Source organism: Oryx dammah, unplaced genomic scaffold, assembly GCF_014754425.2.
Source record: "Oryx dammah isolate SB20612 unplaced genomic scaffold, SCBI_Odam_1.1 HiC_scaffold_10, whole genome shotgun sequence".
In the NCBI taxonomy this organism is placed as follows: domain Eukaryota; kingdom Metazoa; phylum Chordata; class Mammalia; order Artiodactyla; family Bovidae; genus Oryx; species Oryx dammah.
Genome location: NW_024070194.1, coordinates 17,243,255 through 17,269,583, shown reverse-complemented (window position 1 = coordinate 17,269,583; position 26,329 = coordinate 17,243,255). Strand labels below are relative to the sequence as shown.

Here is a 26,329-nt window from a genome sequence, read left to right as displayed (position 1 = left end):
ATCCTCAGCTATAAAATTATAGCTTGTCCCAAGGTGCTTTCATATTTTTTACTGTAACTCTAGGGTAGCTTGTGACACCAGGCAGAACTTTATCCTATTCTTTTTTCTGGGGGAAGAGAATTACAAAACATCTTCTACTTGTACTGACAAGAATCACCTAGCTCTGGGTTGAAGTTTACCTAAACTGAGCTTCTTGTACACAGCTAAGAAAACTACTGGCAATTAAAAAGAATTCAGCATGTGAAAAAAAGTCTCATTCTCAATACATTGGCCTGCAAACATTGAGAATATGAGTAGAAGCATGTTTCTACTTTGGTTTTCCCTGTAGCTCAAACAGTAAAGAAAGAGCCTACAATGCAGGAGACCCAGGTTCAATCTCTGGGTCGAGAATATCCTCTTGAGAAGGGAATGGCAATCCACTCCAGTATTCTTGCCTGGAGAATCCCATGGACAGAGGAGCCTGGCGGGGTAGAGTCCATGGGATCACAAAGAGTTGGACACAACTGAGCAACTAACACTACTACTACTACTACTATGCTTCTACCTTAGGAAAATAAGAAAACTCTGACATGGTCCAAGGGTCAGGCAGCCCACAGGGAATCTCCCTGGGGAATCTCGGTCCCCATTTGGATGTCTTTTATACTCCTGTTATTTTTGCAGGATCTTAGTAAGGCAGAAAAAGCTATGTGATCAGTAAGTTGAAATAATGCTGCATATTATAGCCTTCTCTTAGGAATTCAGAACACGTTACTATAATAAAGGCTTACAGAAGTTTTGCAATTAGAAAAAAAAATGTTCACTTTAATTCCATACTTCTCAAACTTTCTATGCACAGTCCCTCTTCTCCATGACACTTGCTACCATCCTGGGGGACACAGTTCCAAGATAGTAAACACTGGCTTAGTTACAGCTGCTGCTACTAAGTCGCTTCAGTTGTGTCTGACTCTGTGCTACCCCATAGATGGAAGCCCACCAGGCTCCCTTGGTGTGAGATGAGCGCAACTGTGCAGTAGTTTGAGCATTCTTTGGCATTTCTTTTCTTTGGGACTGGAATGAATACGGACCTTTTCCAGTCCTGTGGCCACTGCTGAGTTTTCCAAATTTGCTGACATATTGAGTGCAGCACTTTCACAGCATCGTCTTTTAGGATTTGAAATAGCTCTGCTGGAATTCCATCACCTCCACTAGCTCCACTAAGGCCCACTTGACTTCACAATCCAGGATGTCTGGCTGTAGGTGAGTGATCACACCATCGTGATTAACCGGGTCGTGAAGATCTTTTTTGTCCAGTTCTTCTGTGTATTCTTGTCACCTCTTCTTAATATCTTCTGCTTCTGTTAGGTCCATACCATTTCTGTCCTTTATTGAGCCCATCTTGCATGAAATGTTTCCTTGGTATCTCTAATTTTCTTGAAGAGATCTCTAGTCTTTCCCATTCTATTGTTTTCCTCTATTTCTTTGCATTGATCGCTGAGAAAGGCTTTCTTATCTCTCCTTGCTATTCTTTGGAACTCTGCATTCAAATCGGTATATCTTTCCTTTTCGCCTCTCTTCTTTTCACAGCTATTTGTAAGGCCGCCTCAGACAGCCATTTTGCTTTTTTGCATTTCTTTTTCTTAGGGATGGTCTTGATCCCTGTCTCCTGTACAATGTCATGAACCTCTGTCCATAGTTCATCAGGCACTCTGTCTATGAGATCTAATCCCTTAAATCTATTTGTCACTTCCACTGTATAATCATAAGGGATTTGATTTAGATCATACCTGGATGGTTTAGTGGTTTTCCCAACTTTCTTCAATTTAAGTCTGAATTTGACAATAAGGAGTTCATGATCTGAGCCACAGTCAGCTCCCGGTCTTGTTTTTGCTGACTGTATAGAGCTTCTCCATCTTGGGCTGCAAAGAATATAATCAACCTGGTTTCGGTGCTGGCCATATGGTGATGTCCATGTGTAAAGTCTTCTCTTGTGTTGTTGGAAGAGGGTGTTTGCTATGACCAATGCTTTCTCTTGGCAAAACTCTATTAGCCTTTGCCCTGCTTCATTCTGTACTCCAAGGCCAAACACCTGTTACTTCAGGTGTTTCCTGACTTCCTACTTTTGCATTCCAGTCCCCTATAATGAAAAGGACATCCGTTTTGGGTGTTAGTTCTAAAAGAGCTTTAGTTCTTCGTAAACAAGAACATTATTTAGCTATTTAGTATTTTTTCATTTGAGAACAGAAAACAAGATGTCAGTTATCCTTTAAGCTCGAAAAAGATTTCTACATTCTCACCTCTTTAAGGACTTTGGCACTGAGAAATTAAAGCCTCAGTAGGCCTGGTGACCATCTTACACCATATACATTAGCAGACAAAACTTATGAAAGATTGGGAAAGAGAATGAGATCTTCCTGCTTGGTGCTGTAATTGGTACAAATCTGTTTTCCCTCAGAAGGTAGAAGGGATCTCTGCCTAATACAATTTTAGGCACATGGTATATATTTGTGAAATGAACCAATGAACTATATACAGATTCATAATTTTCCCTACTGTTCTCATGAATAAGAAGAATGTCTTTTCTGAATTATCATATAACACCGTCAAGCAATTAAAAGGTGGTTTTATAAAAAAACGATCAGTGAATGAGAGCAGCTCTTAGAAAAAAGGAGATATTATCTGCAGAACTCTGGAGAAACACGCTGAAATTTTTATCCTGGATCTCTGACTTCAGGATTTTCAAAGGATCTAAAGTGAAAGTGGGAAGGGAGAAGGCAAATTAGTCCAGGGCTGCAGGTGGCCAACAAATGCAACCATAATACATGGTTAGTTTCATATCCCAGGACAATATAATTGCATTCAGGGGAAAAGAGATTGAGAGCACAGTAGATATGCATTTCTCAGGGCAACTGGTTTCAGAGGATGAGCACACCTAAATTGTCTAGAATGCATGTATTAATGAAACCCCATCCTTCACTCCCAGAGGAGCTGCTCAAGTGACTGATGCTGATTTCTTTGCATATAGTCCTTAGTCTTCAGTCTGAGAAGAAACATATATAGTGAGTTTTTACCATCTGAAACTGGAGAAAGTAAAGAAGCAAAATTATTTTAGGATAAAAGTAAGAAAGATCAGAATTTATTTATAAATTCAAGGGTCATGTTGAGATGTGATGGGCTTGACCAGCGCAGCAGCACTTCCCTGAAGCAAGCATTTGGTATTTGTTGTGTATTTCTCCTACCACGTTCCTCCTTATCCTCTTTTGCTCCTCACTGTTAAAGTGTGTAGGCTGTGGTGCCCTTGAGCTCCAGTTACGCAGAAGTCACCGAGCACACACCAATTTAAAACTACAGTGCTTTTAGACCATTTTGGCAGTTTCTCATAAGCTCTAAAAGGCATTCGTTGTAATCTAAAACCAAGGAAACCTTGTTTACACAGACAATCTAAAAAGAAAATCTGCTCTACCCACATTTGGCTGTCTATCTGGTGACCCTAAAATAGTTCTAATGTGAATAAAGTCACTTAATTATCAATTTGTAGTTATCAGTCTTATATATCTCCTATGGAAACAGAACTTTTGTCACTTGAGAGGACTTAACTGTTTTTGTGTGTCTGACCTAGTTTTCAACATTTAAAGGATTTTATGTAAGGAATATGGCCTTAGAAAAATTAGCTTTAAGAAAAAGACATTTAAAGAGCCATACTCATTAATAAAATATTTTATACTGCTTATAAACAAAATAATAATAACTACTACTTACTAAGGCCTTACTGTGAGAAGGCCTTTTATGAACCACCACACATGCATCTTTTTTAAAAAAAATTCTTAAGCCAAGCCTCAGAGGAAATATTGTAAAGTTTTCAATTTACTTGAGCATTATGTTTGTGTCACTTAGACTAAGCTATAATCTGGATCACTCAAGTGTTCTAATCAAGAATCCTAGTCTGGGGTGCTCTGCTAACATGATAATGAATGCACAGGCCGAGTATCCAGATGGTGTTTTAATAAGGAAGCTCTTTCTCCACAGGTGGCTACTATAAATAGGGTTTCTTCTATTAGGCATATCTCAATCAAAGACCAATGCTTTGATAATTAACATACTTGACATCAGAAGTAGGTTTTTTTTGATGAAAACAGTGGTCATTTATTAAGCATGCCTAATTCTAAAAATCAGTCTATGTTGAGGGAAATTAGAAGTATAAAATAAGCAGATTGGCAGGTGCATTTCTTTACACCAACAATGAAATATCAGACAGGGAATATAATCCAACAATCCCTTTCAAAATTGCATCCAAAAAAAAACTGAACAACAAAAAACTTAAGAATTAACCTCATCAAGGAGGTGAGAGACTTATATACTGAGAATTATACAACATTCATAAAGGAAACTGAAGATGATTCAAGGAAGTGGAAAGATATCCCATGCTTTTGTACTGGAAGAATATTGTTAAAATGGCATGCTACCCAAAACAATCTACAGATTTAATGCAACCCCTATCAAATTACCCATGACATTTTCCACAGAACTAGAACAAATAATTCTAAAACATATACCAAACTATAAAAGACCCATAATTGCCAAAACAATCTGGGTCCATGATCTTTGTTTTTAATGTTGAGTTTCAAGCCGGCTTTTTCACTCTCCTCTTTCAGCTGCATCAAGAGGCTCTTTAGTTCCTCTTTGTTTTCTGCCATTAGAGTGGTATCATCTGCATATCTGAGATTGCTGTTATTTCTCCCGAGAGTCTTGATTCCAGCTTGTGCTTCATGCAGCCCAGCATTTTGCATGATGTACTCTGCATAGAAGTTAAGTAAGCAGGATGACAATATACAGTCTTGTCCTACTACTTTTTATTTTTGAACCAGTCAGTTGTTTCATGTCCAGTTCTGTTGCTTCTTGACCCACATACATGTTTCTCAGGAGACAGGTAAGTTGGTCTAGTAGTTCCATCCATTTCTTTTAAGAATTTTCCAGTTTGTTGTGATCCACATAGTCAAAGGCCTGAGTACAGTCAATGAAGTAGAAGTTTTTTGGGAACTCCCTTGCTTTCTCCATAATCCAACAAATGTTGGCAATTTGATCTCTGGTTTCTCTGCCTTTTTTAAGCCCAGCTTGAACATCTGGAAGTTCTTGGTTCATGTACTGAAGTCTAGTTTAGGATTTTGAGCATAACCGTGCTAACGTGTAAAGTGAACACAACTGTACTGTAGTTTGAACATTCTTTGGCATTGCCTCTCTTTGGGATGGAATGAAAACTGATCATTTCCAGTCCTGTGGCCACTGCTGAGTTTTCCAAATTTGCTGACATATTCAGTGCAGCACTTTAATAGCATCATCTTTTAGGGTTTTAAACAGCTCAGCTGGAATTCTGTCATTTCCTCTACCTTTGTTCATATTAATACAGTGTTTCCTAAGGCCCACTTGATTTCATACTCCAGGGATGTCTGGCTCTAGTGAGTGACCATACCGTCGTGGTTATCCAGGTCATTAAGACTTTTTGTATAGTTCTTCTGGGTATTCTTGCCACCTCTTCTTAATCTCTTCTGCTTCTGTTAGGTCCTTACCATTTCTGTCCTTTATCATGCCTATCCTTACAAGAAACGTTCCCTTGGTATCTCCAGTTTTCTTGAAGAGATCTGTAGTCTATATCTATACAAAAAGAATTGAATTTGGCCTGTGTGGCCTTAAATGGGATCAGATTCTAGGACATTATTATTAAAGCATTTCTTCATTAAGACCTTAAAACGTAAGATCCCAGTAGACACCATAATGATTATGGATATTTGGGAAATTTAAAAAATGTCTCTGACCCAGTCAATTTTCTTTAAGAATTTACTCTAAGGATGTGGACCAAAGATCAACTTACAATGATGTTCCTCACAAAGCTGCATATAATTAGAACAACCTAAATGCCTCACATTGAGGAATTAAATAAATTACAGTACCTATATACACATGCACACATACATCTACATTAAATAATGGAAAGATGAGACAAGAAAAAGGATATAGGCAGAAGAGATCTTTTCATAATTTATCAACATATGAATACCAAATATTGATTCTTCTTTCTTTAAAAAAAAATTACTAGAGTATTAAGTCTTAGCATGATGGTGCAACAAGGTCATGATGGTGACCTTGCTGATGGTGGCAGAATATCTAATACACTTATTAATGAACAGGACATTTCCTTGTCTCCTCGGGCAGATCACTGACAGCTGTCTTACTTTTCCTGTCATTCAGATTTAGTTTTGAATTTTATTGTGTCTTTTACACAATAAATGTGTGCGAGTATATATAATATTAATGTGTATAAGTATACTAGGAAACTTCTAAAACACAATTAAACAGAGGACAAATTAATAGTTTCTATACCCAATCTCTGTGGAGGGAGGTACCTGACCCATACTTATTTCAAAGTCACTTGTTTCTTCTCAAAACACACATGCATTATCCACCCCACCTACATAAGTAACTCCAAGACATCCACTGTAGTATGTAACCAAATATATAACCAAAGGTGTACTACATATAGAATGCTAAATTGGGCAACTTACCACAATCTGTCATTTCAAAATCACCGTTCAGGTTTTTATTGTATGCCACAACTTCTCTTGGAATACTTTTCAATAGTACACTTCTATAGACCTATAGGTCATAAGGGAAATAAAGGACTGTTGAGTGACAAACAGGCACACTTTAAGCAAAACCAAAATAAGAAGAGCAAGATATCACGCCAATTAAAAAGTATTTGTCTGTATGGGTGATAATTAAGGGCAAGATGTTACTCAGTTCAGTTCAGTGACTCTGTCGTGTCCAACTCTTTGTGACCCCATGAATTGCAGCACGCCAGGCCTCCCTGTCCATCACCATCTCCCGGAGTTCACTCACTCACGTCCATCGAGTTGGTGATGCCATCCAGCCATCTCATCCTCTGTCATCCCCTTCTCCTCCTGCCCCCAATCCCTCCCAGCCTCAGAGTCTTTTCCAATGAGTCAACTTTTCTCATGAGGTGGCCAAAGTACTGGAGTTTCAGCTTTAGCATCATAAAGAACACCCAGGACTGATCTCCTTTAGAATGGACTGGTTGGATCTCCTTGCAGTCCAAGGGACTCTCAAGAGTCTTCTCCAAAACCACAGTTCAAAGGCATCAATTCTTTGGCACTCAGCTTTCTTCACAGTCCAACTCTGGCATCCATACATGACCACTGGAAAAACCATAGCCTTGACTAGACAGACTTTGTTGGCAAAGTAATGTCTCTGCTTTTTAATATGCTATCTAGGTTGGTCATAACTTTCCTGCCAAGGAGTAAGCGTCTTTTGATTTCATGGCTGCAATCTCCATCTGCAGTGATTTTGGAGCCCCCCAAAATAAAGTCTGCCACTGTTTCCAGTGTTTCCCCATCTATTTCCCATGAAGTGATGGGACCGGATGCCATGATCTGAGTTTTCTGAATGTTGAGCTTTAAGCCTGTAGATTACTGCAAACATCTTAGAAGAGGAGCTACTAAAGCAGAGCCTACCAACTGAAATATGCCATTTAGGACTTTACAAATTAGAAGAATTAAGTAAGCAGCAACTAAACACTGGTGAGCAAGTTTTGCCAATTAAAAGGTACTTAGAAGATCTGAGCCTATTCCTTCTTCCCTTTCTTACATGAGACTCATTTGGTCTCTCTGGGGTTTGCTTTCCTGTTCCAATCCCATGCCAAGTCTTTTCAGGTGGCCACATGAAAATGTGTTCTCCTCCCTGCCCCTAAACTGTTTTCAACCTCCAGGGTAACTGAAAAGCATGATCCATTCTCCCTTATCCTATGGATAATGGTATTGAGAGAATTTTTAGGAAGCTATGGCATGATTTTTTTTTTTTGGCTGTGCTGGGTCTTTGTTGTGGCATGCTGGCCTTCTCTAGCTGTGGCGTGTCAGGACTTCTTTTGGTGCAAAGCATGGGCTCTAGAGTGCATGGCTCACTAGTTGCGGATTGTGGGCTCTCTACTTGTGGTGCATGGGCTTAGCTGCCCCATGGCATGTGAGATATGAATTCTCCTACCAGGGATCAAACCCATGTCCCCTGCATTGGAAGGTGGATTCTTAACCACTGGATCATGAGGGAAATCCCCTGACCCAATTTTGACCCACATTAACTTTGCCTTAATGAACTCAGGAATATTCTGAACCTCTCTAAGCTCTGTTCCTGAGCGATTTTTCTAAAGAGGCCCAGAAACTAGGCCTCTTCTAGTCTATCACAGGATATAAGAAATGCCTATGTTTGGCTCTTCTAGTATCTCTATATTGCTAGCAGTATATTTGGGGCTTCAGTAAAGAAGTGAAACTATCTGTGGGGCTCTCCTACAGAAGTGTATGGCTACTAGTACTGGGGCCAGGGTTACCTCAGCTACTATTTCTCTCTTCTAGTCTAAGATGGCAGATCACTGGGGCCAGAGAGGAAGCCAATATGTTCCTTTAGAGCAATCAAGCTGTTGAATGGCCAAAGCCTTATAGTAAAGTAATCCTGTGTTCTTCAGAACAACAATAAAAATCATGTAGAGCTAACAGTTATTAAATGCTTACTATGTGCCAGGCCATTATGCTAACATTTTATATTTCCATGACTGAAATGTTATATAGAATTCTCATCAGGGCTATTATATAAAAAATGACTGACATCTACTGAAATTCAAAGATACAAACATTAAGATTCTTATCAAATGGAAAAAAGAAACTAGACTTAATATATCCTCAAATTTCACTGGATTTAAATATCATCAGAGAATCAAATCTCATATAATTAAAGAATATTATTATTATAAATATTTTTCATTAGATTTTCTAGTGAAAAACATCCCCATTCAACAAATGGACATATGGAATAAGACAATGTGTGAGAAGTACATGCAAATATGTAGATTAGTCAGAACAGCAAGATTTTTGGCTTCTATTGAAACCGTTTTTTGATTAAAACTGTCTCAAGTTTAATGGTATCCATAAAACCAAAATATCTATAGTAAACCTAGAAAATAAGTTTACCTTTTATATGACTTATCAGCAGGGAAATAGTACAAATCTATTTTGGGACAGGAGGAAAAATAATGTAACTCACGTGACTATTAGCTTGGGGCTGATTCCTATAACTTTTCATTATTTCTTGAAAAGTTCTTTCTTCTTTTGTTACCTGAGGAAAATGAAAACCTCATTCATCAATTGCTTTTAAAAGAAAAATGGCTCTAAACAAAAACTTCAATTACCAGTTGGCATTGAGAGCAGCCTTGCAGAAAGCTATTAACCCCAGGCTACTCCATAACTAAAAACCACTACCATTTATGACTTCTACTACCTTAAAAGTTCAGGCTTTGTGGCCTGTGGGAACTCAGCTAATAGTTTCATTAATCAAAAGGACTAAGATTGTTATGGTATAACTCTACTGAAAATGTATTTCCTTTTTTTAACCACAAAATGCCTTTCTTTATAAAAAAGAACATAAGAAAACTCAGATCTGCTGACTCTCCTGTAGTCTTCAGTTTTATTAGTTTTTAAGTACTTATTTAAAAGTGGATACAGGCAACCTTCCATAAAAAAGAATTCAGAATAATGATACTGAAGATGATCAAGGATCTCAGAAAAAGAACAGAGGCAAGGATCAAGATGATGCAAGAAACATTTAACGAAGACCTAGAAGAACTAATAAGAAAAGAGATAAACAATAAAACATCTGAAATGAAAAATACACTAGCAGAACACTGAGGCAGAAGGGCAGATAAGTGACCTGAAGACAAAATGGTGGGAATCACTGCTGTGGAAGAGAATTTAAAAAGAGAAAAGAAATGAAGACAGTCTAAGAGACATCTGGGACATTAAACACATCAGCATTCCACATTATAGGGGTGGTCTCAGAAGGAGAAGAGAGAGAGGAAGGATCTGAAAAAAAGTTCAAAGAGAGAGATAATAGCTGAAAAACCTTCCTAACATGGGAAAGGAAACATTCACTCAAGTCCAGGAATTGCAGAGTGCCAGGCAGGATAAATCCAAGAAGGAACATGCCGAGACACACACAGTAATCAAATTGACAAGAATAAGACCAAGAAAAAATATTAAAAGCAACAGGAGAAAAATGACAACATACAAGGGAACTATGAGTTTATCAGCTGATTTCTTAGCAGAAACTCTACAGGCCAGAAGGAAGTGGCATGATACATTTAAACTGATGAAAGGTAAGAACCTACAATCAAGAATACTCTACCCAGTAAGACTCTCATTCAGATTTGACAGAGAAATCAAAAGTTTTATGGACAAGCAAAAGCTAAGAGAACTCAGCACCACCAGACCAGCTTTGCAACAAATGCTAAAGGAACTTCTCTAAGTGGAAAAGGTCACAACTAGAAACAAGAAAATTACAAATAGAAAAGCTCACTCATAAAGGCAAACACACACGAAAGGTAGGAAATCATCCATACACAAATATGATATCAAAACCAGCAATTATGAGGAGAGAATACGAATGCAGGATATTGGAAATGCACTTGTAAAGATCAGCAACTTAAAACAATCTTGTTTCTACATAGATTGCTATAGCAAATCCTCATGGTAACCACAAAGTAAAAATCTACAATAGAGAAACAAAAAGAAAAAGGAAATGAAACACAACACTAAAGTTAGTCATCAAATCACAAGAGAACAAAAAAGGGAACAAGAAAAAAAATGTTTTGCAACTCGGTCTCTTGATTTTTTTGTATTTTCTATCTCTATGTGATACATTGCTTTTTCATTTCCACAGATCTCTAATCTATTGAGTCTTTTGGGGTTGGAATTTTGTTTCCATCCAAGTTTCACTGGGTTTCCATTCCAAGTTTCCTTCAGTTCTTTTTGACATCTTTTGGGTCCTTTTTATTTATTTAAAAAAATTTTTTTAATTTTGGGTCCTTTTTAAAGTAACTTGGTCTTTATTCATAAGATGAATTTTATTTTATACACTGAATCCTTTTAAATATATTAACTGCCTACTTTGAAGTCAATAATTTCATTACCTAAAATTTTCAATATCTAACCTGCTCTAAATTTTATCTGTTGACATACTCATATTGGTTCATTTCCTTGAATGTTTTATAATTTTTGATTTTTTAGTTCTACTTTAGTAAGGGTTTTACTTATGTGAATACTGAATGGCTTAAGGGTTGAGTGTTTCATGCCTCAAAGCAGTTTGCTTCTGCTGGGAAACCCAGCGGTATTATCAGTTCTGGGACAACTTTGGGTTTTTGTTAGTGTTCGGACTTTGGAGATTCTTTCCTTTTTTTCGGCCTTGCTGTATATCTTGCAGGATCCCGGTTCCCATCAGGGATTAAACCCATGCCCTCAGCAGTGAAAGCATAGAGTTCCAACCACTGGACTCCTGGGGAATTCCCTGGAGATTCTTAGAATGGTAAAATAAATGAAATATGCATATTGGTGTGGTTTTAAAAGTGGAAAGAGTAATACAAATGTAAAGGATTATTGGTATGGATGCCAATGTAGCATGTGACTATAAAAGGGGAATAACTATGTGGTCTTTTGTGCTGTATTTATTTAGTGGTTGTGGAATAAATGCATAAAAATTTTAACCATAGAAGGAAATTGGCTCTCTAAATTATAAACCCATGGCTGGTTTTTAGAGTTCTGGTATCCTTAAAGGAAATAATTTAAAAATAGTAATAACTTTAAAAAAGGTTAATTAACAATATTTATTAATATATATTTTGTATAGAGATTTTAAAGAGGCAATGTGAAAAGGAAGTCACAAATGAGTTCGAAAACATGTCCTTTGCCTCAAGAAGCTGAAAAATTAGGTTGTAACATGCTCATCTGCTAGGATCTATGGCCAATATGATCAAGACCAAAGTTACAGATGAATGTTTCAGACACATTAGAATTTTTAAAACCAAGTAAGATAGAAAGTAAAATGCTGTTCTGAGGTAATGGAATAAATCACTAAAAAGGAATATAGTATTGAAGCTATTTTACATCAAATTATGAATCAGGAGACCACAGGCTGTCACTAATTGTATAATTTTGGCCAAGTTACTTTCAGCTCTGGGTCTCTGTTACTCACTTAAAATGTAATGATCTAGAATGATTACTTTATAAGATTAGAGGTGTTACAGGGGTGGAGATGGAAATGGTTCTCTATTAATAGTGTGGTGAACCACTTACTACAAATGGCCTGTAATTGCATTAGCTGGAATTTACTACCTAATTAATGAAGGTGGGCACTGTTGGCTTATAGCACTTAAGGTAAACTAATGAGTGCAACAGATTTTCACCTCATGCTTCAAATATAGGTAACTACAGGAAGGAGCCTCCCCCAACTTATACATTACCTTTGCCATGATGTAAAAGGCACAAAGGAGGAGCTGATCCAAATGTCTGTCTTTCATCAGATCAGGGCAGTGAACTAAAGTGAATTCAAAACATGTCCATATCTTCCTTCTTAACTCATTTGAAACATCCAGTTTTAAACATAAATCACGTAAGCGTACACTTGCCAAATGATAGACCTAAGATGAAAGATAGCACATTGATGCAAAAAAACAAGTAAATAATTTCTCAAATTTAGGTCTTACCATGAAGATGGGCTTTTAGGTCAAGATTAATAAACACCTAAGGCTGCTGATGCATTAAATTACATAAAATATCTATTTTACAGTATCAGTTCACTGCTGTGGCTAAAGAAAATATATTAAAACAAAATTATCTTTGTAAAACTACCCTAAACAATTTTTGGGAAAAAGATGCTTTGTGCTATTCTATCTATGCTGTGAACTATGTAAAGCAATAAATACTAAAACTAAATGGCTTGATTTATGAGCATTATGACCACTATAAATACGTAACTTTTTAAGAAATCAGAAGTCTCTCTCTTTTTTTGGTTCAAGTAAAATGGCTAGAAAGCCTAAAATGTCAATAATACACTAAAATGTTTGACTTCAAAAATGAGTCTGAGAGCAAAATCATTTTAAAAATTCCCCTATATTCTAAACATTGTTTTTATGAGCACATGAAAGGAATGTTAAGTAAATGAGACACCAGATTTTACTGTTGATGTTTATTGAGGTATAACTGACATAAAACATTCGTTTCAGGTGTACAACATGACTCACTATTCACACACTGTGAAAAGATCACCACAATAAGTCAACATCCATCACCACGTAGTTATAACTTCTTTTCCTGTGATAACAACTTTAAAGATCTATCCTGTTAGCAACTTTCAATATGCAATATGGTGTTATTAACTATAGTTACCATGCTATACATTATAGCCCATGATTTACTTATTTTATATCTTCCAATTTGTACCTTTTGACTCCCTTCATCCATCCATTTCACCCACTCCCTCGCCCCTAGCAACGACCAACTTATTCCTTGTATTTATGAGTTTGTTTTTTAGATTCCACATATAAATGAGATCGTGTAGTATTTGTCTGTCTCTGTCAAGTTGTTTTTAAACATATCAGAGTAAATTCAGTCCAATGTAAATTCAGTTCAGTTTAATCTTTTATATACAGTCTTTATATGAACTGATACTAATGAAAATGACCCATAGGTCCTGAAAGATTCTGAAATGATTTCTGATCATCCAAAAAGCATTCTGTTTTGTTATTTTAAGAATTGGTAACCTTACTGTAATATTCCTAAACTAGACTATTCTGTGTGAACTAAGGCTTTAAATCTAAACATTCAGGAGAAAAAATAAAAGAGTAAGGCATTCTTTACATCAAAATATCTTTTGAGAGGGAAAAAAATTTACAAATTAGAGCTTTAAAATTAATTTTAACTATCCAATACACTAATCTGATAGAGAGATAAAGTTGACTCCAAAGCCACCAGTGATTCATTTTATAACAAACTCATTCTCTGCATTCCATCCCTTTGTTTCTGGTCTAGTTGGTCAAGAAATAAATAGGAACCACTGGGGTCAGAGCAGTGGGAAACATGCTAGAACTTTACATTCATGATAGGAGAAGATAACAGATACAGCCCTAGCTAGAAGGATTAGGTACTACTACTTGTTAAGTATCTTTTAAAAAGCTAATCCAGTGACTTCTCTGAAGCTAATCTGATATACATCCTCTGAAAGGCTGCTAATTCTAACAAAAAATTCACAGTAGATTCTATTCAGGCATAGGACACCCAGTATCACACTGAGTTCAGCATGGATAACAGCTGCAATTTACTCAAGAAATGGTTATTTTGAACTCATTATTAGATACGAACATCTCAATTCCCTTTTAGAATAAAACTTTATTTTAGCTTCTAAGTAGGAGAAGGCAATGGCAACCTACTCCAGTACTCTTGCCTGGAAAATCCCATGGACGGAGGATCCTGGTAGGCTGCAGTCCATGGGGTCGCTAGGAGTAGGACATGACTGAGTGACTTTACTTTCACTTTTCTCTTTCATGCATTGGAGAAGGAAATGGCAACCCACTCCAGTATTCTTGCCTGGAGGATCCCAGGGGCGGGGGAGGGGGGAGCCTGGTGGGCTGCCGTCTACAGGGTCACACAGAGTCGGATAAGACTGAAGCGACTTAGCAGCAGCAGTTTCTAAGTAAGCTATAATTACATGAAAGGAAATGGACAGGCTAGATTCTGAAATAAGCTCAGAACTAAAAATTTATAAATAAAGCCTTATTTCTGTCAATCTTAGATTACCAAAGGCAGCAATTTGTTATTTTGAAAATTAAAAATAGGAAATGAATGGGGAAAATACTACATTTGGAACTCTCCTTTAAAAACAGGCGTTAGGCACAAGACATGGGCAGGAGTGGGGATGGTGAGAAAGCGTAGAAAAGGTAGTGGGAGGTGGAAAAAAAGAACACGCCTCTCAAGAAATATTCTAAGAAAGACTAGACAGAGGAAATAAACTTAAACTTGCATCAAAAGATAATCTGAAAAAGAAATTAATTTCTCAAAAATTTTAAGCCTTAAACCCTAATCACAATGCTAGAAACAAAAAAAAACAGTGCCTTTTTTTTTCATTTACAATTTTTAAGAATGGGCTAGATAACAACTAGTTATAGAGTGGACTGGAGAGATTATCTCCCAATTCTGGGATTTATTTTAGAGCAGCAGCATGTTTGGCTACAAATATCTGATTAACATGTCTGTCTTATTAGAAGCTTGAAGGTGCTTATAAAAGCAAGGCAGGATAGAAATTATTTCTATATTAAATCTGTGCATTAATACTAAAACAACTTAGGGATTATAATGACTAGTCAAATCTTACAGGTAACAAATGAGATTTATGATAAAAATTGTATAGACTCCCCACAGTATCCCAAAAATCTTAATAATAAATCTTCAGTAATTTAAACTTACACATAAGATCTAAGATGTACTTGTGCCACAATAAACTCAATCTAAAGTGGCTCAAATGGTAAAGAATCTGCCTCCAATGTGGGAGACCTGGGTTTGATCCCTGGGTTAGGAAGATCCCTTGGAGAAGGGAACAGCTATCCACGTCAGTATTTTGGCCTGGAGAATTCCATGGACAGAGGAGCCTGGCAGGAAGCGACGTAGCAGCAGCAGCAGCCACCATGGGAAATAGTATAGCAGTTTCTCAAAAATTAAATTTAGAATTACTATTCCACTTCTGTATATACCCAACAGAACTGAAAGCAGAAACTTAGATATCTGCACACCACTATAACAGCATTGCTGCTGCTAAGTCGCTTCAGTCGTGTCCGACTCTGTGCGACCCCACAGAAGGCAGCCCACCAGGCTCCCCCATCCCTGGGATTCTCCAGGCAAGAACACTGGAGTGGGTTGCCATTTCCTTCTCCATATAACAGCATTACTCACTCAAAATAACCATAAGGTACATGCATGTGCCAAGTCGCTTCAGTCTTGTCCGACTTTGTGCCTCCCTATGGACTGTAGCCCACCAGGCTCTTCTGTCCATGGGATTCTCCAGGCAAGAATACTGGAGTGGGTTGCCAAGCCCTCCTCCAAGGGATCTTCCCGACTCAGGGATCGAACCTATGTCTCTTCTGTTTCCTGCACTGGCAGGCAGGTACAGAAATAACTCAAATGTCCATCTACAGATGAATTGATAGACAAAACATGGTATATTCATACCATGGAATGTTAGCCTTAAAAAGGAAGGAAATTCTGACACATGCAAAAATGTGGATACACTGTGACGACATTATGCTAAGTAAAATAAGCCCATCATAAAAGGACAAAAAGTGTATCATTTCACTTTTATGAGGTACCTAGAGTAGCTAAAGTCATAGAGACAGAAATTAGAATGATGACTGGGGGTTGAGGGGAGAAATGAATTACTGTTTAATGGGTATAGAATTACAGTTTAGGAAGATGAAAAAGCTCTGGAGATGGACAGTAGTGGAAACTGCACAACAACGTGAATGTACTAATGATACTTAGCTGTACACTTAAAAATGGTTAAAATAGTAAATTTTATGTATATTTTACCACACACACAAAAAAGGCCAAAGCTGTCCTCTGTTACTCAATCTTTATTGCACTGATTAAAGGAGATCTTTTTAGATACTATAAAAACACATACCTTTCTATAAAACAGTGCTAAGGACCCAGTTCTCTTTGGTTTGCTTATTCCAACTGGATGTACCTCTTGTGCTTTGGTCAAATGGGTCTGCTTTGGAGAAGCACCAATTAATGACTGAGCTGTAAGTGATACAGGACTCTCAACTTTGGACTCCTGAGTTGTATTCATGGAAATTGGTATCAGTGTGATCTCTCCAGCATCATTTGCAATACCTGAATGTACAAGCAAGAGTTCTTAGTTTTAGAAATGTGTCCCAGAAAAGTTGTCAATACTTCTTTCTTCATTCATTCCTCCCTCCCTCCCTCTTCGTGTTTATTATCTATCTGTACATAGTAATGTTAGAAGAAGAAAGCCACAAAAATAGTAATTCTAGGTTATGATATTCTTGTTTTCTATTTCTGCTCTGAAACAATAATACTGTTCTCTTTTGTGGTCTAAAGGAGACGTTTCTAACCATTAAACAAAATTCTTGCTCAATGCACTCATTTGTAAAACTCAGGTAAGAAAATAACTCCTAACAGAGTAGTAAATCCATAAAATATGAAAATTCAAAAAACTATGCAGGTATACCTCAGAGATATTAAGAGTTTGGTTCCAGAGAACCACAATAAAGTGAATATCATAATAAAATGATTCACATGAAGTTTTTGGTTTCCAAGGCATATAAAAATTATGCTTTTGCTATACTGCAGTCTATGGGGTGTGTTATGGGCATTATGTTCAAAAAAGTGTATGAACCTCAGTTAAAAAATACTTTGTTGCTAAAAAGATACTAATCATCACCCGGCAACACAAGGTAAGGTTGCCACAAATCCAATTTGTAGAAAAAAAGTTATCTGTAAAGTTCAATAAAGCAAAGTGCAATAAAATGAGGAAAGCCTCCATACATTCAAAACAAAACTAAAGGAGGAGTGCTGAGGAGCTTTAGGGCAGTGTTACTATTCTGTATAACAGTATAATGGTAGATATGTGTCATTAGACATTTGCAAAATTCATAGAATGTACAACACCGAGAGTGAACACTAACGTAAACTTTGGACTTAGAGTGATAATGATGTGACAATGAAGGTTCATCAGTTGTAATACATGAGCTAGTCTGGTGCAGGATATCGATGGCAAGAAAGACTCAATTTTGCCATGAACCTAAAACTACTCCTAGAAGAAAAAAAGTACAGGTTCAGGAGAAAATATAGGAGTACTAAGACCATGTGATATAATTCAGTAACACATTTCTTAAATTTTTATCCATTTCAAAAAAAATAAATGCATCAAAATATTACCATGCAATGGGATTGTAACTTTATGTCCTGTTGTCCCTGTTACTATGGCTGTGGCCATTGTTAGAAGACTGTGCCCGGGTGAAATTGATATATTTTCAGCAGTGATGCTTGAAGAAGGAGCAATTTTCAATTTTGTTCCTTCTGTTATGATCCTATCCACAAGCATTTCCTTTGGGGGGTCTTCCCCAAAAAGTCTTCTCTTGGCACTCCCAGCAGTAGGAGAACTGTAGCGTTCATGGACAGAAATCGGAGACAATGGTTGCATATCTAATAAAGAGAAAAATTTTAACAGTCTGACTTGTATTTCAAATAGACACAATCAGGTTTACTCACTCGTTCAACAGATGCTGAGTTGTGCTACACTGTGTGCTCAATCGCTTCAGTCGTGTCCGACTCTTTGCAACCCTATGGGCTGTAGTCTGCCAGGCTCCACTGTCCATGGGATTTTCCTGGCAAGATTTCTGGAGTGGACTGCCATGCCCTCCTCCAAGGATCTTCCTGACCCAGGGACTGAATCTGCATTTTCTGTGTCTCCTGCACTGCAGGTGGATTCTTTAACAGAGCTAACAGGGAAGCCCTAGATACTGAGTTACTATGCTAAAATAACAGCCTTTGTCCTCATGCAATATCGAATCTAGTGGGAGAGAGAAGAATGAAATAAATCTTAAAATAAAATTACAATAGCTAACCTTCCTAGTTTCTTGAACCTCTGCCTACGTTAAAGAACCAAAATATTATGGGGAAAGTAGAAGCTGAGAGGTAGAATGCAGTGACTGTTAAATTAGAAAAGTAGTCCACCTAACTTCTGTCTCCTCCTGATAAAAAGGAAAAATCAGTGATTTGGTTCACAATTTTCTCTCTTCCCACATATCTACACGTCAAACAGTTTAAGGCAACAGCTTTGGCTTTCTGATTTAGTAGACAGAGAACCATCTTTTACAAACCCACTAGAAGATGAATATATGAGCAGAAGTGTTATGACTGCTTAATTTGAGGCATTAGTGTGTAACAGACATGTCATCTATTTTCAAAACATGTTTATAAGGTATAAAAATTACCTCTGGCAATAATTTGAGAACTCTGTATTTCTGAAGTAACTGGGGAAATAGTTATGGTTTAATAAAAATTTCTTCTTAATTCTGGGGGTTATGAAAGCAGCTCTGACTTGCAGCCTTAGCAAACAAGTGGGAAGTTCTATTGTAGCCCATTACCCCTTAACAGAAGTCTACCTTTATGTCTTATTTCTAAGAAAACCAATGTAGTCCTTGAAGCTAACTAGGAATGTTCAGAGCTGACATTTCAAGGGGGAAAATGCATGTTATAACCACCAAGTTAGCTGCAAACCCCTTGAAATGATTCTTTGCCTAGCACAGTATTGGAAAAGCTGCAGTAGACATTCAATAAAAATTTAGTAAGTATACAAATTAATAAACTGTCTTTTCCCCACTAGAGTCAAGGCTCAATATCATTGTTTTCTAAGGATTTTCTATTATTTGATTCTCTTGCATGAACCCCTATAAGAAAATAACTTTTTCCTCTAATTATAAAAATAATATATTACCTGAATGCTCACATATAACATAAATATACAGTCAAATACATACACACATGCTACACACAAAGATCATGCTTTGTACAGTTAAAGTATGCATGAATTTCAGTTACCACAACATAGTTAAATTAACAAAAGTCTTAACAAAAAGGTTCAAATTTCAAATTTCCGTTGCCATGGTATAGTAACTGTAATTGCATAAACTACAAACTTTTCCCACAAATCATTACGTAAATAATAGATGTGCATCATGATTGGTGACCAATCCTGTCACTTCTTTCAAAGTCTGTCAGTGATTGGTCAGGGCAAATCTGCTGTTCAACTCATGTAGGCCACAAAGCATATAGTTACGTTGCCTCCTTGTTTCCCAGTGATAAATCCACATTTTACAAAAATAAATGAAAGAGGGAATTGTCAAAAAAAAAATACTGCAACAAAGAAATGAGTAATAATGCTGACAGTGAAATTAAAATTGTCAATGAAATTATAGAACAGCGGCTCAAAGGGTAAAGCAGCTGCCTGCAATTCGGGAGACCCGGGTTTGATCCCTGGGTCGGGAAGATCCTCTGGAGAAGGAAATGGCAACCCACTCCAGTACTCTTGCCTGGAAAATCCCATGGACAGAGAAGCTTGATAGGGCTTCCATGGGGTCCATGGGGTCACAAAGAGTCGGACACAACTGAACGACTTCACTTCAAGAATGTTGACACTGCTGCTGTTCAAGAGATTAGATATACAGCCAGAAGAACTGTGTGAAGATGAGACTTATTAATATAAATGCAAAGTTGTTATGATCAACAGCATGAATACATCCAACAGGAAGTTACAATGGCAAAAAACTTCACTTTAAAGGAACTCAGAAAAAAATCTCGCAACACTGAAAAATCAAAGGATAAAAGTGTTGAAAGCTGTTCCTTTAATGTGAAAGGAACATGAAAATTCACCAAGGCACAGGAAAGAAGCTCACTCACTATCGCAAGTTATATAAGAAGAAAGTGGCAAGCATCATTTAAATGATTCTTTATTAAGTTTTTAAAACCATTCTCAACGTTTTCAAAGTTTTTAATCATAGTATATATTAAGTTGGAGAAGGAAATGGCAACCCACTCCAGTATTCTTGCCTGAAGAATCCCATGGACAGAGGAGCCTGGCATGCTACAGTCCACGGGGTCGCAAGAGTCAGACACGACTTAGCAACTAAACCAACCATATATTAAGTTGTTTTTTTTTTTTTTTTTACTATTTTTTCGTTTCTTTAATAAATACTAATAATTGACAGTAAGGAAGTTTTTAGTTTTGGCAATTTTTTAAAGGTCATAAAACAGTCCTGATTATTCCTATAGTTTAATGAAGATTGTTTTGTATGTACAGCTTGCATATTTTTGTGAACTTACACTACATGCGAAGCAAGATACACACACACACACAGAATTATAGTTCAAAAATGGTTCTTGAGCTACCTTACTAAGTAACCTGAATATTTATCCATCTGAGGTTTCTTCAGAGATAGTCTGTGGTCAAAAGAGTTTAACTGATTTTTAGAAATTAAAGAGTTATATAGTCCAGAAGATAAACACATCAGTTTGGTACATCACAAGAGAAAATAAAGAAGAATACACTAAAATTTTCCTATAGTAAGGCTCAAAAGAACTATTTTAAGAGTACAGATAAGTAATTCATTAAATGAACTTAAGTATCCCAATGAGTTCTTTGTTCTGCTTTAGACGTTTATTTTTCTATAAAGTCACACATAGAGAAAGAATATAACTTCTGTCACAATTGCAAAGGTGAGTACTTAGTTTAAGTAGTTTTCCCTTAGCATTGAGGAAAAGTTGCGTGTATTTATAAAAAAGCCAAAATATGATTTTTACAATAATTGATATTGCAATTAAAACAAAATTATATTCAGAATCAGAGTGGAAACCTTATTACTTTAATATAAAAAAGTATATAATTAGCTACAAAGGGTATTGGCATAAACATTATTCCCCTTTCAAATCTTGATAAAAAAATTGGTTTCTTAATAACATATTAGGGCAAAACTTGAAATTTTCTCTAACAAAAAAAAAGTCTTTGTTATTTTTTCTTTGTTTACCAATGGTTAACCTACCCTTTCGAAGACTCCCACTGTCAGTCCGAACTTCTTTGACCCTTGGATGCATCAGAGGAGACACTGGCATCATGGGAAGATGCCCCTGTACATTTCCTCCACTTCCTGTTTCAAAATTGTTTGGGAATATAACCTGGAGAAAACAAAACCCCTCTGCTTTACATACAGATAAACCCACTGATCAAAACATAACAGAAAAGGTAAGAAAAACGTCTTTTTTACTGTTTTCCCTTTCTTTCTCTCAACACAAAATATACCAACTTGTACAAAGTGCTCAATAGTTAATATTAAGTTATGTAAAGAGTTCATCTTACTTAACTTTATACCTATTTAAGATTACTGACCACTGGAAGTAAACCTATGAGGTGGGCACTAATGTTCTTCACTTAGGGACTGAAAAAATTGAGGCTCAAAATGTGAAATTTGCCTAAGGACAAACTACTGCTAGGTAATAGAGAAATGGCTTCAACTCAAATCCTTTTCCTTCAAGGTCATAGTTTTTTTTCATTTCCCAATGGATCCTATAATGGAAAAACTGATGAATACTGAAGACTGTCCAATTAACCACAGTCTGCTATAAAGACAACAGAAGCATGGAAGAGAGTATTTAAGAAATCATTTTCTTTTCAGTTCTTCCTCTCTTAAATAGTTCTTTCAGTAGTTTGAGATAAGGGAAAAATTCAAGATGGTTGATTGAAGTATAAGTAGACAGAAAAAAGCAAAGAAGGATGTAGACAGGAGTCAAAAAATAACAGAGATAGAGGGAGAAAACTCAATTTCTCATGATACTAAACTGTTAAATGTGCAATTTGAGTGTATTAGGCAGAAGCTTTTGACCTTTTTATTCTAAATACTAATGAAAAATGTTTAATTCTTTCTGAAATTCTTTATTTGAAAAACTTTAAATGATGAGATTAATGATTTCTTAGTTCTGATACCAAAAGTAAGAACAGATAAATTGGACCTCATTAAAATTAAAATCTTTTGTTTTTTAAACAACATCATCAGGAAAGTAAAAAGACAACCCACAGAAAGGTTTTACCAATCATATACTGGATAAAGGGGTATATCTAAAATATGTAAAGAACTCCTATAACTCAATATTAAGACAACCCAAATAAACAATGGGCAAAGGATCTGAACATATATTTCTCTAAAGATGATATACAAATGGCAGATAAGCACTTGAATCAATGTTGAACATCATTAGCCATCAGGGAATGCAAATAAAACCACAATGAGGTAATACTTCATGCCTACTAAGATTGCTAGAAATCAAGAAGACAGATAATAAGCACTGGAGAGGATGTGGAGATACTGGAATCTTTATATACTGATGGTGGGAATGTTAAATGGTGCACCCACTTTGGAAAACAGTCTGACAGTTCCTTAAAAACTTAGAGTTAATATACGACCAGCCATTCTACTCGTAGCCATATACTCAAGAAAAATGAAAATGTATGTCCATACAAATACTTGTTCATGTATGTTCATAGCAGCATTATCCATAGTCAAAAGGTGAAAACACCACCAGTTCATCCACTGATAAATGAATAAACAAAGTGGGGTGTGTGTGTGTGTATATATATATACATATTTTCATGCAATGGAATATTATTAAGCCATAAAAAGGAATGAAGTGCTGATACATAACAACATGGATGAACCTTGAAAATCACTATATTAATAAAAGAAGCCAGTTACAAAGGACCACATATTATATGATTGCATGAAATGTCCAGAACAGGGAAATCAATAGAGATAGAAGGTAGATTACTGGTTACCTAGGGTTAGGAAGACGACAGGGATGGGTGGGTGGCGGGGGTGCAAGTAGTAGGGAAGTGAAGTTTTTCTTGTTGAGGTGGTATGTTTCAAAGTTGATTGTGGTGATGACTTCACATATCTATGAATACACTAAAAATCACTGAATTGTATACTTATAGGTGAACTATACAGGATGGGATCATGTCTCAATAAAGAGATTTCATAAAATGATGGGATTATTAGCTCTGCCCTAACTCACTTCTTCACAGGTAGGAACTCTGTTTGCAGAAGCCTGGAGAGCCTCCCACAGTGCAGAATCATGACTCCATGCTAAACTCTCCAAAATCTGTTCTTCGATGCTGTTCAGGTGTTTCACCATGTCTCTGGAAAGTCCCTCCTCTGAGCGGATTACAACCTCAATAACCTGGGGAAGAGAAAACAGAAAAAGTAATATCGTCTCAGGCTTACATGTATGGCTAGCTCTGGTCTTATTAATGACATAGAACCAAGAACATTTTGAACCATAATTCTGTGGCTTATTAATATATTTTAATTTATGAAGAAGTTTTAAAGATCTTCAAAATACTTTCACATACATTTCTGGTTTTCATGTTTTATTCTGTATATGGAGAAATGAAGCAATGATAGGTAAAACCGGTCAAAAGTCCAACAGTAGAAGTCAGATCTTGGGTTTCCAGGCCAGTGCTATTTTGAATTCAATTTCCTTTCTCAGACTATTCTTCCCAACAGCTCAGAAGAAGAAAATGAATAACATATATAAAAGGAACTTTGCCTATATACACTATAGTTACATTTTAATAAGGATGCTTCCCTGGTGGCTTACACAGTAAAGAATCCACCTGCAATGTGGGAGACCTGGGTTCGATTCCTGGGTTCGATCCCTGGGTCGGGAAGATCCTCAGGAGAAGGAAATGGCAACCCACTCCAGTATTCTTGCCTGAGAATTCCGTGGACAGAGGAGCCTGGCAGCTATAGTCCATGGGGTCGCAAAGAGTTGGACATGACTGAGCAACTAACTTTCACTTTCAATAAGAATAAACATCTAGAGCAAACTCTGTAAGCATATATACAAAAATATTAACAGTGATTATCATTTATATTAGGATATAATGTATGATTTTGATATTTACAATTGTATATACTTTTCATTTTTCTTCAGGGAGTATTATTTATGATTAAAAAACAAATGTATTTAACTTCTAGAATGAAAAAAAAGGGTGTTACAAATAAAAATGAACTTCTATTAGGTGAGGGCAAAAACTAAACTTTTTCCTCAAATAAAACTACATATATTTCCTAGTGGAAAATCTGAAATACTCACATAAACATTAAATATAGAAAAGCAATTTTTCCCAGAAAACTAAAAAGAAGTTAAATTCCACATAGTCAACAATTCAAATGGGTAAGCTTTTCAGTAATCTGCATTTCTACAACATTAGGCTTGCTTGCTTATCTATCTGTATCTATCCATTTATCCCACACAGCATTCAGGATCTTAGTTCCTCGACCAGGGGTAAAACCCATGCCCCCTGCAATAGAAGCACAGTCTTAACCACTGGACCAGACCCTCAGGGAAGTCCCAAACTAACGTCTCCATAATCAGTAGTTTGAAAGTAACATAGGTAACAAAATATTAACTAAACCATGCCAACAAGTATAATAATAGCATCAATCTTAAATTCAGAAATCAGGTAATACTAAGTGTTACTGTAGCTTGTGCCCTCTGTGGTTTAGAAGAAAAAGGTTTCAGCAGAAAAAAAGGGAAAGTAAGATTTATCCACAATGAATTAGCTCAAATTTGGGGAAGGAGTGTGATTAATTTTAGATTTTTCTTTCTTCTAGGAGAAAGTTTCTGTTCTTCATCATGCCTCTATTTAACAGGATTATGATTTTTCATTCATAATACAGAAAACTCAAAGTTAAGTACTTAGTTCCTGGCCATACTTGCAACTCAGTGATGTCTGAAGCTGTGAGATTGGCTTAGTTTATTGATACTCTCTCTCCCTCTCCTCTTTGTCCTTGATTCCACCCCAAAAGCAGTATGTTTTCAGAATACTTCTGGAAATATTATCCAGACATCACTACAGTTCACTTCTTCATCACTAATACAAACAGAATGTTTATATGAGGCAAAGCATTAACAAAACTTTGTTCTCATCTCACCTTATAAAAATAAAATGGTCGCAGATTAAGAACCTCAATAATCCAGGGGAAAGTACGAGGTGAGCTGTAGGCAAAGAGCACAATTTCCAAACAACAGGCCATCAAGGAGTGATGAAATATATCCTGCTCTAAAAGAACCTTGGGGAAGAGAAAAACCACAGTTTAATAAATTTCTCAGGATTTTAGCCTCTGCCATTATATAAAGAGGACTACAGAAAAAAGAAAAAATAACTTACAAAAGTTATAAATCATATTATTACTTATCTAAGAGCATATTACATTATACTCGATTAATACAGATAAAACTTCAAGTTCTTAAACTGTAAAGAGTTTTCTTGTAAGATATAATCCTGGTCGGGCTTCCCTGGTGGCTCAGAGGTTAAAGCGTCTGCCTCCAATGTGGGAGACCTGGGTTCGATCCCTGGGTCAGGAAGATACCCTGGAGAAGGAAATGGCAACCCACTCCAGTACTCTTGCCTGGAGAATCCCATGGACAGAGGAGCCTGGTAGGCTACAGTCCACGGGGTCGCAAAAAGTCGGACACGACTGAGCGACTTCACCATCATAATCTTGGTCAGAGGTAGATGTTAAATGTAAATGAGGCATAAACAACAATCTACTTTGAAATTGGAGCAAATAATAAAATAATTAATATTCCCACAAAGAGACAAGCATAAGAATTGGCTCCTTTATTTAAATGAGTTTTGTGTCACCTGTTTTCTCAACCTGAGGGCAGTATTTATTAATCAAACACTAAAATCAAAGGTACAGTATATCACAGCTAACACTTTTTAGAAGTTCAGAGAAAGAAACATTTTACTAAGAAGATCAAGTCCTGTTTTACCACTGACTTTAAAATTTAACATAAGTTTTCAGTTTTATAAATAGTATTTTTGTCATCCTTCTTAA

At 36.5% G+C, this 26,329-nt stretch overlaps 1 protein-coding gene across 1 annotated transcript in view; it reads right to left on the bottom strand.

Annotated features, from left to right (window-relative positions):
* RBL1 (RB transcriptional corepressor like 1) overlaps positions 1-26,329 on the bottom strand; it is a 60,490-nt gene that overhangs the window by 6,922 nt on the left and 27,239 nt on the right. The window contains exons 12-19 of the mRNA XM_040247360.1: positions 25,421-25,558; positions 23,496-23,660; positions 21,473-21,605; positions 17,811-18,077; positions 16,531-16,742; positions 12,323-12,499; positions 9,076-9,147; positions 6,534-6,624 (exon numbers count right to left, since the gene is read on the bottom strand). Coding sequence (XP_040103294.1) covers positions 6,534-6,624; positions 9,076-9,147; positions 12,323-12,499; positions 16,531-16,742; positions 17,811-18,077; positions 21,473-21,605; positions 23,496-23,660; positions 25,421-25,558 — 1,255 coding nt within the window. The remainder of the gene's footprint in view (positions 1-6,533; positions 6,625-9,075; positions 9,148-12,322; positions 12,500-16,530; positions 16,743-17,810; positions 18,078-21,472; positions 21,606-23,495; positions 23,661-25,420; positions 25,559-26,329) is intronic.